Source organism: Octopus sinensis, linkage group LG18, assembly GCF_006345805.1.
Source record: "Octopus sinensis linkage group LG18, ASM634580v1, whole genome shotgun sequence".
In the NCBI taxonomy this organism is placed as follows: domain Eukaryota; kingdom Metazoa; phylum Mollusca; class Cephalopoda; order Octopoda; family Octopodidae; genus Octopus; species Octopus sinensis.
The window spans coordinates 45,417,996-45,438,124 of record NC_043014.1 but is presented as its reverse complement, the minus strand read 5'-3'; the positions used below and the strand labels follow the sequence as shown (position 1 = coordinate 45,438,124).

The 20,129-nt window shown below is 40.6% G+C and overlaps 1 protein-coding gene and 1 non-coding gene across 2 annotated transcripts; both read right to left on the bottom strand.

Moving 5' to 3' along the window:
- Positions 1-375: 375 nt before the first annotated feature.
- On the bottom strand, positions 376-19,914 carry LOC115221264 (zinc finger HIT domain-containing protein 2). The gene is made up of 11 exons (XM_029791412.2): positions 19,759-19,914; positions 16,638-16,787; positions 15,889-15,971; positions 13,242-13,283; positions 10,584-10,708; positions 8,020-8,118; positions 6,629-6,745; positions 5,606-5,698; positions 2,561-2,726; positions 1,820-1,984; positions 376-560 (listed from the first exon to the last, which is right to left on the bottom strand). The coding sequence occupies exons 1-11, from the start codon at positions 19,830-19,832 to the stop codon at positions 448-450; spliced, it is 1,227 nt and encodes a 408-aa protein (XP_029647272.1). The 5' UTR covers positions 19,833-19,914; the 3' UTR covers positions 376-447.
- Positions 19,165-19,238, bottom strand: Trnan-guu. The gene has a single exon. It is a non-coding gene; the product is annotated as a tRNA-Asn (tRNA).
- Positions 19,915-20,129: the final 215 nt, after the last annotated feature.

The window sequence follows — 20,129 nt, the reverse complement described above, 5'->3', positions numbered from 1 at the left end:
TTCTATCAGAAACACATTTCCAAGAAAGGGTTCATCATCATCATCATTATCATCGTTTAATGTCTGCTTTCCATGCTAGCATGGGTTGGACGATTTTGACTGAGGTCTGGTGAACCAGATGCCTGCACCAGACTCCAATCTGATCTGGCAGAGTTTCCACAGCTGGATGCCCTTCCTAATGCCAAACACTCCGAGTGTAGTGGGTGCTTTTATGTGCCACCGGCACGAGGGCCAGTCAGGCGCTACTGGCAACGGCCACGCTCAAATGGTGCTTTTTACGTGCCACCTGCACAGGAGCCAGTCCAGCGGCACTGGCAACGACCTCGCTCGAATGTTAAAGAAGTGAAAACTGTTCAACCAGGCAAGTCAACAATGCATTCTAGAAAAATATTTTAATTTATTAGTTATGTACAGAAATGACATGGCAGATGAGATTCTGGGGTGAGTTCAATTCAAAACTTCTATCAGGGGTTTCTTGGTAGGTGGCCGCTTGCCCTTCCATTCGTTTTCAAACTGTTTCTTTGTGTTGGTGACACTGGCCAATTCACTGCTCAACTCACCTGCGAAAATAACAACAACAAAAACAACAAACATTGAAATGAAGTCAGAAAAATGGGAAGTGAAGTGAAATCGTTAGGTAGATATGATACTGGTCTACTATGTTTTGTGGGCTACCATAGGGTCCAGTCACTGTTGCAGTGTGTTGGCCTGGGACTCTGTCAGTTACAGTGATGAGGGTTCCAGCTGATTCAGTCAATGGAATGGCCTACTTATGAAATTAACATGCAAAGAGTTGAGCATTCCACAGATGTGTGTACCCTTAACGTAGTTCTCAGGGAGATTCAGCATGACACAGAATGTGACAAGGCTGGCAGTTTGGATTATAGATACTTCTTATGTTTGCCAGCTGAGTGGACAGGAGCAACATGAAAGGACACAGCACACCATCAAGAATTGAACACATGACCTTATGAGCATAAGCCAAACACCCTAACCATAAACATAAGCCACACACCTTCACTGATGTATGACATGGTGCAATAAAAGAAAACCAACATCTCCGACGTCTGGCAGCTGACTTGGCAGACACCCATAAAATTATTAACCATCTCACAAACAATAACTCTGAGCACCTTTTCAAACTCCACCTGTCTAACACCTGTGGACATGTTTACAAAGTCAGAAAACAGCACAGCTCCCATGACTTTTGGAAACACTTTTTCACGCTGAGAGTTGCTGAAGCATGGAAAAGACTGCCAGCATCAGTTGTTAGTTGTCGGAGCACTGCATCCTTCAAAACTTCCATGCTTCCTGAGATTCGCCAACACTACACCTGATTTCCTCCCCTCCATACACACGCAAGCATGTATCTGACTCATACACTGTTCGCTTTCCAGACATTTGTACATTACTGCATATACTTTATACGCACTCTTGACAAGTTGTGGTGCACCTGAACACTGTATACAATAATTTCATTATATTATATTATAACTCACAAAGGAGTCAGAAGAGAGGATACCTGAAAAATAGCTGGAGGCATGATATTGAGGCAGAGCTGAAAAGCCAGGGACCCAACAGGAGAAAAGTAGAAAAGACAGTCTAGAGTTCAGAATTGCAGAGAAAAGTTGTAGATGATCTATGCTCCACTGGGAAAGAAGGGCTTAACATCTCTTTTTAATTAACCAACTTATAAAAAGAAAATGACCAAGAGGTGGTTGCTTTTGATGGTCCTTCTTCCCCACCCACTTGACAAAGGAAACTGATTTAATTAATTAACTTTAACTCCTTGATCCATCAGCAGATGTACGTCACTTACAGAATTCTAGGTTCAGTTCCTGCAAACAGCCACGAAGAGCTAGTCCATAAGATTGGGCCCAACTCAAAAGGAACAATATTTTCTTTTCAGAACGGAACAATTTTTTCCTCTGGGTTTTCAGCTGTGAAATCAGGGTTTCGTTACTGGACTTTTCTTTTTTAAGATCTGCAATGAAGAGACAAAGAAATGTGTTATAATAAATAATAATAATGAAATTATTGTATACAGTGCTCAGGTGCACCACAACTTGTCAGAAAGTGCATATAAAGTACATGCAGTAATGTACAAATGTCTGGAAAGTGAACAATGTATGAGTCAGATACATGCTTGCGTGTGTATGGAGGGGAGAAAATCAAGTGTAGTGTTGGCGAATCTCAGGAAGCATGGAAGTTTTGAAGGATGCAGTGCTCCGACAACTAACAACTGATGCTGGCAGTTTGTTCCATGCTTCAGCAACTCTCAGCGTGAAAAAGTGTTTCCTAAAGTCATGGGAGCTGTGCTGTTTTCTGACTTTGTAAATATGTCCATGGGTGTTAGATGGGTGGAGTTCAAAAAGGTGCTCAGTTATTGTTTGAGTATTAGTGTTGGAGCAAACAAAACAGAACATGAGATATTTTAATGAAAATGCTCTGCAGCCCTTAATGGGGTTATGAGGGGTCAATATCGAAGACTTTATATTCACTGTGTGCTGAACTCAACTCAAACTATACATATAGCAATTAAAGATATAAATATGTTTACCTTTAGAAATTTCTTTCTGGGCACGTTGAAACATCTTGAGAAGGTCTGAGAGAGCCATTAATAAGTAGTGTAAAGGTTTCTGGGTACAAGGGCCTTCTATTATATTAATGATGTCTTTTATGATTGAGATACTGAATTTCTGGGAAGCCTGGATTGAACTCGAATCCTAGGGGAGAAAGAGAACCAAGAAGATATAAATATTGCACATGAACCAAAATGTTTTCCATAATCACTCTTTAATTCAATGTTTTTTTCAGTGAAAAATATTAACGTTTTTCATCATCATCATCATCATCATCATCGTTTAACGTCCGTTTTCCATGCTGGCATGGGTTGGACGGTTCAACTGGGGTCTGGGAAGCCAGAAGGCTGCACCAGGCCCAGTCTTATCTGGCAGTGGTTCTACAACTGGATGCCCTTCCTAACGTCAACCACTCCGTGAGTGTAGTGGGTGCTTTTTACGTACCACCTGCACAGGTGCCAGACAAGGCTGGCAAATGGCCACGATCGGATGGTGCGTTTTACGTGCCACCGGCACAGGTGCCAGACGAGGCTGGCAAACGGCCTTAGTCAAAATATATTATTTAATTGTGTTGTGTGTGTATACTGGTTGTTTTAATGGCAGAACAAACAGGACATTAAAGATTACAAAAATAGCGATTCTCACTTTGAAACTAACAATTTTGTAAACCTTTTTAGATTACGGAGCGCCCAGCTCTCTCAGGTATCCATGTTTAAAATTTCAGCACAACCGGATGAACAACACTCGAGTTATAAGCGCACAAACAGACAGACAGAACGGAACGGATTTTATATATTAAGATAATTTAATTTTCATGAGACACCAAACCATTGTAGTAACTATATATATATTTTATTAATACTGAACCCAACAGAATCATTTTTTTTTTTTTAATATATACTCGTTAATTGAACTTGATAAAAAAATGTTCATATCATTCTAAAATAACTCGTTTGCATGAAAAAATGGATGTAAATTAGCAAAGAAAAATACAAAATCTCTGAAATGTTACTTTGTAAGCATTATTCTTGTCAGATTAACGACTGGGCTCATAGAGTTGTCTCCCTTATTACAAACTGAATGGGGACATTCAGCTGTGTAAAACAATGTTTGCACGCTATATAGATTAGAAACAAAACCATACCGTATGTCTCTAGTCAAAGATAGTTGACCGAGGAGGTTAAGATACTCAATTATTAAGATCCCATGGACTTTGAATCAAGTGATCAGAGTTCAGCTGTTAGTGAGGCCTACATTCTTATAATCTATTGATGGCAAAACCAGTAGGATATGAAACACGCTTGGCTCATAGGGCCGGTTTCCTGGTTTCCTTGATGTATAGGTTCCCCACCTGGACGGGACGCCAGTCCTTCGCAGGTGAGCTGCAAGATGCAGGAGGAAAGAGTGAGAGAAAGTTGTGGCGAAAGAGTCAGCAGAAGTTTCGCCATTACCTTCTTCCGGAGCTGCGTGGAGCTTAGGTGTTTTGCTCATAAACACACACATCGCCCGGTCTGAGATTTGAACCCGCAATCTCTCGACCGCGAGTCCGCTGCTCTAACCACTAGGCGATGTGCCTCCACAGGATATCAAACATAATACAAGTATATCTTGTGGTATTTGGGTTACAGCCAGAAGCTGTATATATATTTATTTAACCACTTGTATTCCATTAGGTTACAGCCGTTTCGCAGTCTTCTTCATGTAGTATTAATCTCGATGTGGTAGAAATTATGTCTACGTGTTTGCATTAATATTTGTTTGGCATTATACAATAATAATTAAGGCGGTGAGTAGGCAGAATTGCAAGAACATCATCATCGTTTAACATCCATTTTCCATGCTGGCATGGGTTGGATGGTTTGACCGAGAACCGATAAGCTAGGGAGGTGCAGCAGGCTCCAATCTAATTTGGAACCATCTTTATGTTCTGAGTTGAGATGTCACTGTGGTCAACTTTGCCTTTCATCCTTTTGGGGTTACTCTTTTATTCTTTTACATCTTTCAGACATTTAACTGTGGCCATGCTGGAGCACCACCTTTAGTCAAGCAAATCAACCCCAGGACTTATTCTTTGTAAGCCCAGTACTTATTCTATCAGTCTCTTTTGTCGAACCACTAAGTTACGGGGACGTAAACACACCAGCATCGGTTGTCAAGTGATGTTGGGGGGACAAACACAGACACAAATATATACACACACATACATATATATGATGGGCTTCTTTCAGTTTCCGTCTACCAAATCCACTCACAAGGCTTTGGTTGGCCCGAGGCTATAGTAGAAGACACTTGCCCAAGGTGCCATGCAGTGGGACTGAACCCAGAACCATGTGGTTCGTTAGCAAGCTACTTACTACACAGCCACTCCTACACTGGGGTCAATGTAATCGACTTAGTCCCTCTCCACAAATTGACTGGTTTTGTGCCAAAATTTGAAACCATTATAGGATATAGTTGTATACTCACAAATTAATGCGAATAAAGATAGCTGGATCTTTTCGGTTTCAACGGCAGCTTTTTAAAATAATTTCCACGTAACTAAACATTTTAAAACTTTGCATACTGGTAGAATGTGTTTATAAAACATCTTTTTTTCTTGGTTTTATTGAGAAAATTCTATACTTTGTAAGATATTTGTTGTTTTTTCTTCAATTTCTGCAATTTCAACCAATCAGTGACGTCTATTGAGGTAAAAAAAACATTCTGTGCCGTATGAATATGTCCCTCGTTTAAGAAACAGATTGGGTTTATTTATGTTTGGGAAGAAAACAAGATACCCTTTCCCCCCACCCCTAACCCTAAAACAGATTGAAATGCAATAGATCGATACTAGGGTCATAATTATGGGTGACAATTTCATATGACACCACTAGAAAAAACTGCCATTCAAACCGAAAAGATCCAGATAGCTAAATAAATAAATGAACAAATAAAAATAAAATAGAGGATAAAAGATGACTGCTAGTGTTTTGAAATCTGTTTTAAGCCAAGAAATAATTGCCCTAATGAGAGAGACTACTTACCTCATTACTTTTGTTTAAACAAGCATGTAGAGCCTCAGTTGTGCTGCTGTAGTTTTGTGTTGTATCTAAGACATCACAGAGGAGTAAGACTTCCTGGAAAGTATAGAGTCATTTATTTTGATTATCAAGCCAGTGTTGACATATTTAATGTAGGGAGCATTATAAACCTAACTGAAACTAATTATGCAGTGAGGAGAAAGAATATACAATATTAGTTATTGTTGAATATGATTTTAAGTATTTCAGTATATATATATAGAGAGAGAGAGGGGCGAGGGGAATAAAAAAGAGAAACTAAAAGACAAATATAAAAATATTGATAGGGAGAGAAAGAGAGTAAAAGATAGAAAGATATGGACAGACAAAAAGAGCAAGACAGATAAAGAAAAAATGGTGGTTTTGGGTCAGAGCTCCATCGACCATATCAGGATTGAACACAGCAAAATCTATTGAAAGAGCAATGAAAAATATAAAGTTGAAATTCAGATTTAACCCTTTTGTAACCATATTTCTGTTGAAATATACTGCCTTACTTTTAATTAATTTTGAAAATATTGATGAATTTATTAAAATAACTGGCATTATTAAGCCAGTTTTTGGAACATAAATTAACATGTAATATTGCCAGCGCCGCCTTGGCTGACTTCTGTGCCGGTGGTACATTAAAAGCTCCAACCGATCGTGGCCGATGTCGGACCCCCTGGCACCTGTGCAGGTGGCACGTAAAAAGCATCCACTACACTTGTGGAGTGGTTGGCATTAGGAAGGGCATCCAGCTGTAGAAACTCTGCCAGATCAGACTGGAGCCTGGTGCAGCCCCTGGCTTCCCAGACCCCGGTCGAACCGTCCAACCCGTGCTAGCGCGAAAAATGGACGTTAAACGATGATGATGATGATGATTGAAGTAAGGTTTAAACTTAAATCATTTAAGACAAAAAGTTTGCATCTGAGAACTAGGAGCAGTCTCAGGTGGGTTGGTATCAAAAGGGTTAAAGAATTGAAAATGAAAATTGGATTCCTTACATTAGCACAGTCTAACGGAGTGTTCAAGTGGTCACCATTATGCAACCGGCAGATATAAGCGTAGGAATAAACGGTGCTGATTACGGTGAATCTTAGATCACTTGATGGCTTACTGTTCTGCAACAAAAGGAAAAGAAATAGTGTCATTATACAAACTGTTAGCTCTACATTATAGGTGCAGGAGTGGCTGTGTGGTAAGTAGCTTGCTTACCAACCATATGGTTCCAGGTTCAGTCTCACTGCGTAGCACCTTGGGCAAGTGTCTTCTACTATAGCCTCGGGCCGACCAAAGCCTTGTGAGTGGATTTGGTGGACGGAAACTGAAAGAAGCCCATAGTATATACATATGTATATATATATATATATGTGTGTGTGTGTGTGTGTGTGTGTCCAACATTGCTTGACAACTGATGCTGGTGTGTTTACGTCCCCGTAACTTAGCAGTTCGGCGAAAGAGACCGATGGAATAAGCACTAGGCTTACAAAGAATAAGTCCTGGGGTCGATTTGCTTGACTAAAGGCAGTGCTCCAGCATGGCCACAGTCAAAATAACTATGAAATATCAATGAATGATATAGATGAGAAATGCAAAAAAAAAAAAACGTTTTCGAAACAGTCGATATTTTTGTAGTTCTCAAATTGCGGTTTATGATATAAAATGTCCTCTAGAATTAGCCAGAGCTAAGAATGACAAACTTTAAGTACTAAATACTGTTAAATCTCTCTCTATCCGCTCAGTCGAAGTCGACTCTCAGTATTGGATCAGTGTCCTACAGTCAGTTCTATCCTGGGCCGCTTCTTTCAGATTGGCTATGTCCATTCCTATTTCTTTATTACCCACAAGGGGCTAAATATAGAGGGAACAAACAAGGACAGACATAGGTATTAAGTCGATTATATCGACCCCAGTGCGTAACTGGTACTCAATTTATCGACCCTGAAAGGATGAAAGGTAAAGTCGACCTCGGCGGAATTTGAACTCACAACGTAACGGCAGACGAAATACCGCTAAGCATTTCGCCCGACGTGCTAACGTTTCTGCCAGCTCGCCGCCTATGTCCATTCCGGTATCACTCTTGATGGTGTCAAGCCAGTGGGTTCTTGGTCGGCCTCTTCCTCTCTTGCCACTGACCATTCTGAGCATTCCAGGGATTTTCTCCGCATAATATGACCGAAATATGCCAATCTATGCTTGGTGATCCTAGCTTCTAGCGGCAATGTACATAAGCAATTTACTTTAAATACAACGAACAACCAGCAGTGAGACTGTTTTTAGCAGATCCCTAAATGGGGCTCATGGCAGGCAATGGATTAAACGTTGATGGGTTAGTAAAGCAAAAAATCAGGAAAATAAAAATAATTTAGTTATAGAGTAAAAGGGGCTTTTGTACCTTGAGGATTTGGGAGATGTGAGGTATATCCTTATACAACTGAGGGAATGCTTTATCAGGTTTCATATCAGCATCCAAGTCTTCCACTTTTGATGTCTCCTGTATGAAATAAATTAAAAATCATATTTCAATGGGATTTTTTAAAAGAAACGAAAAACAAAATTTAGGATTCTTCATCAGCTTAGTAGTGGTGGGGAGCATCATAGCCATGTGTTGAGAGGGATTCTTTGGGGTTTGAATAATTCACCTCTGGAAACATGGGTGTTTCGTTCAACATCCTTAACCAACCCTTATTCAGGGACCTTTTGAGCAGGATGGGCTGCTCATCTTTTAGCATCCGCTTTCCATGCTAGCATGGGTTGGACGGTTCAACTGGGGTCTGGGAAGCCAGAAGGCTGCACCAGGCCCAGTCTGATCTGGCAATGTTTCTACAGCTGGATGCCCTTCCTAACGCCAACCACTCCATGAGTGTAGTGGGTGCTTTTTACGTGCCAGACGAGGCTGGCAAACGGCCACGATCAGATGGTAAGAAAATTCTAACTGGGCCCCACCTGCAAAGTAATGCACTGTTTATCTTGATATGAGATCACTATGTCGTGTACATATGGTTGTGATGTATGTGCCTGGTGTACCCTTATCAGACGGGTAGTCATGATGGGTATACTGGGCCTCATATATTTTACAAAGGAGGAAAGGAAGACAGGGTGGGTTGTAGGTAAAGAGAAGGAAGGGAAACGAAGAGAGGGTCAGAGCTGATAGTGATGTTACATGTTCATTTGTTTAACATCTGCTTTTCCATGCTGGCATGGGTTGGACAGTTTGGCAGGAGCCAACCAGGTGGAAGACTACCGCAGGCAACTGTGTCTGTTTTGGCATGGTTTTTATGGTTGGATGCCTTTCCTAACACCAACTGCACAGCAGAGCGGACCGAGAGCTTTTTACATGGCACCATCACAGGCAAAGTCGGTTTTGGCGTGGTTTTTACAGCTGGATGCCTTTCCAAATGCCAACCACTTCAGAGAGTGGACTGGATACTTTTTAACATTTACTGGCTTTTCATGCTATGATTAATTTATATCGTTAACAAAGGCAAAAATATTGGAGCACTGGCTAATTATATCACAATATTTAGCTGATGTTTAGTTAAAGGGGAAGATGGAGGTGTTAAATAGGGTGAAAGATTCAGTTTCCCAGTTTCTGTCTAACCAAATTTCTCTCACAAAGTTTGGTTTCATTTGACCTGAGACTATAATTGAAGACACTTGCTAAAGGGAGATGCTGTGCAGTGAGATCGAACCTGGAACCAGAAGACTGCAAAGCAGCCTTCTTAACCACATAACTAGTTCCTTTGCTAAAATGATGATGCACACCCCACACCCCCACTGCTGCCATCATCATCATATGCCATATTCTGCCAGAGGTTTGATGACCATATTCTTCCATTGCAAGAGAAGGTATGTAATTGTGCTGAAGGAAAGAAATGCTGTGAATGGTCTCCCAACATCTTTCTCACAGTGCAGCCAATTCTGTGTAAGAGAGAGAGTGGGGGGAAGAAAGAGAGAGAGAATAGGTTGGTGGTGGGGGTGATCAATCCCAATACTTGACTGATATTTTATTTCATTGACTTTGGATCATATGAAAGGCAAAGTTGACTTTGGCAGGATTTGAACTGAGAATGCCAAGAGCTTCAATAAATTCTGTCAGTCCATCACCCTGAACGACAACAACAACATGGTAGTGGTGATGATGATGATGATGATGATGATGAGGGGGAGGAGGAGGAGGAGGAGATAAACAGCTCTGAAAAGGCAGGACAATTGTTGCTGAAATGGTTTGATCATAATTCTGTCTAAGGATGATCTGAGCCTAAACAACAGCAAACTATGGCAATTAAGAAAATTATGAACATATTGCGACTGGATGACAGAATTGGTAGAGCATTAAATGAAATAACTTGTGTCATCTGGTTGTGTCATGCTGACCCAGATTCAAATTCCTGCAACGATAATTTTGCCTTTCATCCTTCCTCAATTGATAGAATAAGTACTGGGGACAAACTAATGTGGAAAGCCTCCATGTAGTCACTCGATCTGCTAGAAATAACAGCTAAATATCCCTCACATCACATACTGCTGTTTTGAAAGAAAGGAAAGACACAGTGGACAATGTAATCCTAGATATACAAAAAGATGAGATAGTTACATCTGGAGCATTTTTCATCTTGTGTCTGCTCAGTCAGTGCAGATCTGAGATAAACAACCATCAACTACAGCATAGAAAGTGATGTTCCAGCATGGCCACAGTTCAATGATGGTGGGCACGTAAAAGCACCCACTACACTCTCGGAGTGGTTGTCATTAGGAAGGGCATCCAGCTGTAGAAACTCTGCCAGATCAAGATTGGAGTCTGGTGCAGCCATCTGGTTCGCCAGACCTTAGCCAAATTGTCCAACCCATGCTAGCATGGAAAGTGGACGTTAAACGATAATGATGATGATGATGATGATGATTTAGAAAATATGAATAATTATGAATTTAATTCCAAATGTTTGTTATATTCCATACCTTGTGGCTCCACCATGGTGACCAAAATTCTATCAAGCCTCCAAGTTGTTCATCCCTGAGCAATTTCTGGAATTCTTCTTTCTCTTGCTTTGTAAGTACGTCCCAGATCTTGTCTGTGTCTTTATCTAAACCAGAATGTAAAAGATATGAGATTTAATTCCTGTAGGTGATCTTACAACCTTTTACTATTTCCTGAAGGTTTTCTAAATTTATATATATATATATATATATATATATATATATATATATAGGATAAATGTAAAAAAACACAAACTGGGACAAGAACGCAAAACATTTAGAAGACGATGCAAAAAAAACGGACGGGACATTCAAAGCCTTCGATCTTCAGTCAAAAACCGGATCATCTTCGCAATTTCGGCTGATTAATTTTGTGATTGCTCCGACCTGGCCAGCCCCAAAGGAAAATCTAAGCCAAATATATCTATATATACATACAGTTAAAAGAAAAGAAAATGGAGATAAGGAAGTTAATAATTATTTATTATTAACAAATTGGTCATCTTCACTTCTTACAAGCGTTTCAATTAATATTCAATGATTTAATTACAAATTTGTACATTAAATTTGCATTTATGTGACATGAGCATAATTTCATCAGAGAAAAAAAGATGTACCTTGGGATGTTATATGTGGACCTATCAATTGTATATAAAAAGCTCATTATTATTGTTTTCTGAAAGGTGGGTGAATTGTGCAAGAATGGCCAGTATAAATGGACCAATTCTGAGGTTTTGCCTGTAATTGAAAAAGGTATTATAAAAGGAGAAAGGGGGCTCTCTACCCCCATTTTGACCAGGCTCCCGTGGCTTTTATGGGTTTTTCCACGTGAGACCTTTTCTTTTTTTGAAGCGTCTCCTCTATTGGGAGTTTTTCGTTGTTAAAATTTTTGATTGTTAAACTGCTTTTCACTCGTTTTTTTTCACAAACGGACAAAACCTTTTGTAACCTTTCGTCCTGTTTTGTCCCTTTATGTTTTCCAATCATATCTGTCAGCCCTTGTGACCAATAAAAATAATTAAAACTGCTTTTCACTCGTTTTTTTTCACAAACGGACAAAACCTTTTGTAACCTTTCGTCCTGTTTTGTCCCTTTATGTTTTCCAATCATATCTGTCAGCCCTTGTGACCAATAAAAATAATTAATTATTATTATTATTAAGTCAATCTTGGGGTGGAATTCGAACTCAGAACGCATGGACGGACAAAATGCCACTAAGCATCTTGCCAGCTGCGGTAATGAATCTGCCAGCTCCCCGTGTTTCCAAGTAGGATATTAATCTCCCAGTTTATCAAACAACAAGTAGCCAAGTTCAACATCCTAGCTTCTCTCCACGAATGATCATATCCTGAAACGTTAAACCCCCATTTTCTGTAGGCGCAATTAACTGCAGTTTCGGAGTTATCGCCCTTACACCGTCACCGATTCTAGTTAACCTTATCGCTGAGAAAGTAATCTTCATTGCCGTGTTTCTTGGCATCCACGTGTTCTGAGTTCAAATTCCACCCCAAGATTGACTCAATGATAATAATAGACGCAGCCCAGTTTCAGCAGCGTATCTTTAATCTTTTTATTTGTTTCAGTCTTGAAGAATTTTTAATCGAATGAATCTACCCCAGTACTTATTCTATTGGGTACTTTTGCCAAACCGCTAAGTTATGGGGACGTAAATACACCAACACTGGTTGTCAAGCGGTGGTGGTGCAGTACAGACACAAAAACGCACGCACACACATACGACGGGCCTCTTTCAGTTTCTGTCTGCTAAATCCACTCACAAAGCTTTGGTTGGCCCAAGGCGGTACTAGGAGACACTTGCCCACAGTGTTACACAGTGGGACTGAACTCGGAACCATCATCATCATCATCGTTTAACGTCCGCTTTCCATGCTAGCATGGGTTGGACGATTTGACTGAGGTCTGGCGAACCAGATGGCTGCACCAGGCTCCAATCTGATCTAGCAGAGTTTCTACAGCTGCATGCCTTTCCTAACGCCAACCACTCTGAGAATGTAGTGGGTGCTTTTACGTGCCACTGGTACGAGGGCCAGCTAGGTGGTACTGGCAATGGCAACGTTCAAATGGTGCTTTTTTTGTGCCACCTGTGCAGGAGCCAGTCCAGTGGCACTGGCAGTGGTTGGAAAGAAAGCTTCGTACCTCACAGCCATGCCTGGTGCATTAACCCTTTCGTTACCGTATTTATTTTGAGATGCTCTGTGTTTCTTTCAATTACTTTAAATATAACAAAGAATTTAGTAAAAGAACTTAGTTATGATTCAGCTAGTGTTAGGAACATAAATTGTGACTAAGGTGGAAGATTTTAATTCAATACTTATAAAAACAAGGCATTTGTACTACAGAGCCAAAGGCTGGGTTGGTATCAAAAGGGTTAAAGCATATGGGGGAGTGCTGGGGTACTGTTTTGAAGAATTTTAGTAGACTGAATCAACCTCCAGTACATATTCGATTGATCCATTAAATATGTTGGTGCAAAAGCCATTTTCTGCTACGTAGACTAAAGCAAACCTTGAAACCTGTATTGAACAGGAAAACCTCAAGTTGACTGTTGTGAGATTTGGATTCAGTAGTGACACAGTGTGACCCTCAGAAACCAAAATAAAAGTACAAGAAGGGACTTACCTAAATCCAGGCCAGTAAGACGATCAGCCAGACTGCATCCCTCTGCAAATAAGATGGGAATTCAATTGAAAAATTTTAGGACAGAATAAAAATGTCAACAGGTGAGGAATATTTAAACTTACTCTCAACTGATGCTCCAACTTGACTGCTAAGGTAATAATGGTTTCAAATTTTGACACAAGGGTAGCAGTTTTGGGGGAGGGGTTGAGTCAATTACTGGTACTTATTTTATTGACCCTGAAAGGATGAAAGGTAAAGTTGACTTTGGCAGAATTTGAACTCAGAATGTAGCAATGGGTGAAATACCTATTTCTTTACTACCCACAAGGGGCTAAACACAGAGGGGACAAACAAGGACAGACAAACGGATGAAGTCGATTACATCGACCCCAGTGCGTAACTGGTACTTATTTAATCGACCTTGGCGGAATTTGAACTCATAATGTAACGGCAGACAATGGGTGAAATACCACTAAGCATTTTGTCCAGCATGCTAACGATTCTGCCAGCTTGGCGCCCTAACTGCTAAGGTAATAATAGTAATTATTTCCAGTTAAGGCAAGGGGCCAGCAGTTTTGTGGGAAGAGAGTTGGTCAATTATATCAAATCCAGTTCTTGATAGTTGCTTTATTACTTAGCCTAAGCAGGATTTGAACCTGAACATAGAAAGCCAGAAGAAATACTGCAAGATATTTTACCCGATGCCCTAACAATTCTGCCCTGATTGGAAGTGTTATCATGTACATTGTTTTGTCTTGGTATAAAAGATGGGCTACAGCAAATATTCTGCTCAATACCACAGATTTGCTTTATCAGTTGTTTGACCGTAATCAGTTGAAAATGTCCCTTTGTGGCTGACAATATGTGCATCTCTGATCATGAGAAGTAGTGGGGAGCATCATACCTGTGTTGAGAGAGATTCTTTGGGGTTTGAATAATTCACCTCTGGAAACATGGGTGCTTCGTTCAACATCCTTAACCAACCTTTATTCAGGGACCTTTTGAGCGGGATGGGCTACTCGACCATAAGAAAATTCTAACTGGGCCCCACCTGCAAAGTAATGCGCTGTTTATCTTGATATGAGATCACCATGTCGCGCACATATGGTTGTGATGCATGTGCCTGGTGTACCCTTATCAGACGGGTAGTCATGATGGGTATATTGGGCTTCGTATATTTTAACCCAGTGTCACTTTGATGGCATGCACTGCTCTCTCACTCAATAATAATAATAATAATAATAATTCTTTCTACTAAAGCACAAGGCGTGACGTTTTGAGGGAGGGGCCAGTTAAGTACATCATCACCAGTGTTCAACTGATACCTATTTTATTAACCCCAAAAGGATGAAAGGCAAAGTTGACTTTGGTAGAATTTAAACTCAGAACATAAAGACAGACAAAATGTCACTGAGTATTTTGTCTGGCATGCCGATTCCGCCATAATAGTATCTCCTCTTTAATCCTGGAATATGACTTTTTTGAATAGCCTGATTGTTATATTCAAAGTTGGAAAATCATTTACAGGTGTAGGAGTGGCTGTGTGGTAAGCATCTTGCTTACCAACCATATGGTTCCGGGTTCAGTCCCACTACGTGGTACCTTGGGCAAGTGTCTTCTACTATAGCCTCGGGCCGACCAAAGCCTTGTGAGTGGATTTGGTAGACGGAAACTGAAAGAAGCCCATCGTATATATGTATATATATACATATATATATGTTTGCGTGTCTGTGTTTGTGCCCCCAACATCGCTTGACAACCGATGCTGGTGTGTTTACGTCCCCGTAACTTAGCAGTTCGGCAAAAGAGACAGATAGAATAAGTACTAGGCTTACAAAGAATAAGTCCTGGGGTCGATTTGCTCGACTTAAGGCGCTGCTCCAGCATGGCCACAGTCAAATGACTGAAACAAGTAAAAGAGTAAAATATATGTTTGGACTGTTCCTATGCAGATAATCCTTGTTCACATCTTTTCCCAACTTTACAAAGATTTGAAACCAATTACTACAACTCACTTTTTTTCTTTCCTTGTTTAAATTTTTAAGGAGACCAAACAGTTTCTTAGAGGTGGCATTGTTGAACTTTCAGTCCCTCCAATTTCTTACAAATTCTCAAATGAAATCATCATCATCATCATTTAACGTCCGTTTTCCATGCTAGCATGGGTTGGACGGTTCGACCGGGGTCTGGGAAGCCAGGAGGCTGCACCAGGCTCCAGTCTGATCTGGCAGTCTTTCTACAGCTGGATGCCCTTCCTAACGCCAACCACTCCGTGAGTGTAGTGGGTGCTTTTTATGTGCCACCGGTACAGGTGCCAGAGGATGCTAGCAAGCGGCCACGATCGGTTGGTGCTTTTTACATGCCACCAGCACGGGGGCCAGGGGAGGCTGGCAGCGGCCACAATCAGTTGGTGCTTTTTACGTGCCACCGGCACAGAGGCCAGTCACAGCGGCACTGGCATCGGCCACGTTCGGATGGTGCTTTTTACGTGCCACCGGCACAGGTATCACAACTACTATTTAGAATTTTGATGGGAAAATATTATCCACTGCTGCCCTGTAACATCCATAATAACAGCAGCACCAAGAACAGCAACAGAGACTAAGCAATTAAGAAGTAAAATGTCAAAGTGACTATATGACTTTACCCTCATCAGAGTCTTCATAATCATCATCATCAGCTTCAGAAGCTTTCTTCAGAATTTCAATCATCTTTTCTCTTTCTGATTGACTGTAAAACCAAAAACACAACATAAATACAATTGAAGAAAAAAAGTAGTTCACAAATAGAAGATGAAATTATTTGTGCCACATAAATCCCTTTGCAAACATCAGATAATAGCATAGCTTAGGACCTGGGGTCTACACCAGATGCTTTTAAGAACGGAGGGGTTCTGGGTCAGCTGTATAATCCTGTAAAAGTTTATGGTGGAAAACTCAAGGGCTGCCTCAAGTGGCACACAATCTAGCTACACCACTGATATCAGAACCCAACTAGAATCTAGATCATTCTAAGAATCATGAGTTTAGTTGAGCAGAGCTGGACAGCTCATTTAGACAACAACAGCAGTGGAGGCGCAATGGCCCAGTGGTTAGGGCAGCAGACTCGTGGTCGTAAGAACGCAGTTTCGATTCCCAGACCGCGCATTGTGAGTGTTTCTTGAGTAAAAATACCTAAGCTCTACGAGGCTTCCTCGGGGGGTACTCTTTCACCACAACTTTCTCTCACTCTTTCTTCATACTTCTGTCACAAAGCAAAGGAACCATGGTGTAACCCACACTATGGTGTGGTAAACTTTCAGACCCTAGTCTAGATTGCGAATCCTCTGTACCTCAGGATGGTTCAGCTCTCCACTACACATTAAAATCCCAAAAGGGAAACAGCAAAATACCTAACCTGACGGCAAGGTCCACCAGTCCCTCGGTGACACAGTTCTTGTAAAACGATTCAGAGCATTGGAGGTGTTTTTCACTTCGGTAGCAGCTGACAGAACAGTAAACGGCTTTACATCTTGGACAGGTGTATTTGGATACATTGAGCAAACAACTAAAAAAAAAGCAAAAAAATACAGAAGCAATGGCATTATATGGTGACTATTTTTTAACCCTTTAGTATTTAAACTGGCCATATCCGGCCAAAATATTTAATCTGTTTTATGTTCAAACTGACCAGATCCAGGCTCTCACACCTACCCTACAATGTTATTCTACATTAGGTAATTACACCATCAAGATCTTGAAGATATGAGATAATGCATGATTAATTGAAATCAATGGGAATCAATAAGCATTATGTTTGATTGAATAATCAGAACACTAAAGGGTTAAGGTTGATGAATATGTGTAGCTGATGGTGTATACATCTATGTGATGAGTACTCTTTACTCTCTTTTACTTGTTTCAGTCATCTGACTGTGGCCATGCTGGAGCACTGCCTTTAATCGAGCAACTCGACCCCGGGACTTATTCTTTTTGTAAGCCCAGTACTTATTCTATCGGTCTCTTTTGCTGAACCGCTAAGTAACGGGGGCATAAACACACCAGCATCGGTTGTCAAGCAATGCTAGGGGGACAAACACAGACACACAAACACACACATATATATATACATATATACGACAGGCTTCTTTCAGTTTCTGTCTACCAAATCCACTCACAAGGCTTTGGTCGGCCCGGGGCTATAGCAGAAGACACTTGCCCAAGATGCCACGCAGTGGGACTGAACCCGGAACAATGTGGTTGGTTAGCAAGCTACTTACCACACAGCCACTCCTACATGATTGAATCGATGGTCACACACAATCAACGGACACTAATTTGAGGAGAAGCCGGTCATACGCGAGCGGATGTCTTTGTGTTTGTTGGTTTGTTTACGTCAATTTGGTAAAAGAGACCAACAGAATAAGTATGAGACTTAAAAATAAGTACTGGGATCGTTTGTTCGACAAAACCCTTCAAGGCGATGTCTCAGAAAGGCCGCAGTCCAATGACTGAAACAAATAAAAGATTAAGTAACTGCGTTCAGCTCTATATAATCATAACATTTGAAGGGACCTCCGTTTCTTGGCATTCTTTCGATATAACTCGACAAAATCAAAACGCTTCACTTCGGGTGTTTCCGTGGAAACAAATGACAGTTCGATTCTGTTTTCTGCTTGGAAATTTGCAGATTTTACATACACACATGAAACGGGTAAGAACAAATATGCAAGGCTTTTTTTCTTTGAGTTTAACCCTTTAGCATTTAAACTGGTCATATCCGGCCAAAAGTACTCTGCCTGTTTTATGTTCAAACTGGCCAAATCTGGTCTCTCACACCAACCCTACAATATCATTTTAACCCTTTTATTACTGTATTTATTTTGAGATGTTCTGTGTTTCTTTTAATTACTTTAAATATAACAAAGAATTTAGTAAAATAACTTAGTTATCATTCAGCTAGTGTTAGGGACATAAATTGTGACTAAAGTTTGGTGGAAGATTTTAATTGAAAACTTATGAAAATGAGACGTTTGTACTCAGGGCCAGAGCCGGTTTGGTAACGAAAGGGAGTTAATAGTTACCTCATCAAAATCTCATAGCTACAACATAATGCATGATTAGTTCAAAATAATGTGAACACTAAAGGGTTAAAATGAGACATTGCTCGCATAATTTCGTTATATCTATACTCCACAACCCACGGAAATATCCGAAGTGAAATGTTTTGATTTTGTTGAGTTATATCGAAAGAATGCCCCCCCCCAACCCTAACCCCACATATATATTTTAAAAAAAAACACTTTACAGAAAGTGACGATCCTCTTCAAATGTAAACAAACAGATGTGTGGCAGTTATGGTACTTGTACCGAAAGATCGTCGAATTAAGTACTATGCTTACAAAGAATAAGTCCTGGGGTCGATTTGCTCGACTAAAGACGGTGCTCCAGCATGGCCACAGTCAAATGACTGAAACAAATAAAAGAGTAAAGAGTATATACTACACAGAGTAGATCGATCGTTTCTTGCTCTGTGTTTACATTATATATGTCTGCTGTGGCCACCACAACAGTCTTCGGTCATTTCAAGACAAGTCTGGATAACAATATAGAAGTAACTTGATATACTGCCTCACGATTATAAGGTGAGATACGATGGGCTGGACCTTCTAAAACTGACAGCCAAATCTCCCTCAAATCACACTAAATATGAACGACACTAGGATAATGTTCTTGGTACACTCCTGTTTACGTAAAAGGCAAAGTGGTTACGACTTCGATCGTATGTTTGCTCAGTCAAGGCTGAAACAAACAAAGCAAGGTATATCTACAGAGTTCACACTTACCCAAGGTGCCACGCAGTGGGACTGAACCCGGAACCATGTGGTTAGTAAATAAGCTACTTACCACACAGCCACTCCTACGCCTGAAGAAAAACGCTCGATCGTCCCTGGGTGGTCTTGAACCACCAACCTTTCGGTTAACTGCCGAACGCGCTAACCGATTGCGCCACAGAGACAGAGACAGTATCTCAAAGCGCCCTAAGATTCTTTACTACCATCCAAAAACATTAACCATATAAAGAAGGTTTACAACTTAAGGATAGAAAACCTGCCTCAGAGACGGTATGGCCACAGCAATAACATCGAACGAACGGTACGCGATCCTTGAACGTAATGATCAACTTTCACTTTCTCGTAAACAGCCGCTTGTATCATTTCATTTGGTGAATGGCAATCTGGAGCGAAACAATAGTTGTTACCATTTATAATTTTTTATCTGATAAGAACAGAGCTACGTTGTATAATATGTCCTTCCTTTTACTTTTTAGACGACACCAGAGCGCGGTTTAAGGGAGATTTGACTGCTATTGGGAGCGGTTCCACGGAGTAGAGGTCGGCTTTCGCTAACTCCGTAGAATTAAAAGACGGATGTTATATAATAGTAATGCAGACGATAAAATATATATATATTGGAAACAGTTGCCTATATATGATCAATGATTGCATGTAGAAAATACGAGCAAGGAATATACCTACAAGACACAGGGTTTGCTTCTCTGTGACGAAAGACCAATGTTCTCCACGTTGCCTTCTTCCATGGGCGACTCCATTTTTAAACAAGCAAATTCACGAACGATAACTGTTGTCAACTCTTTCTCTCTCACACGAAATAGTCTCCCCTTGGACTAGAAGCCTTTTTCTTTTCTTTTCATGTGTTTCTAGTAAAAGTTTAAAGAATTTCACCGAACGTCATCGATTCTGGAGGATCAAATGCAATGCTTATCGCGACAGGAATGGCGAGTTGGCAGAAACGTTAGCACGCCGGGCGAAATGCGCAGCCGTATTTCGTCTGCCGCTACGTTCTGAGTTCAAATTCCGCCGAGGTCGACTTTGCCTTTCATCCTTTC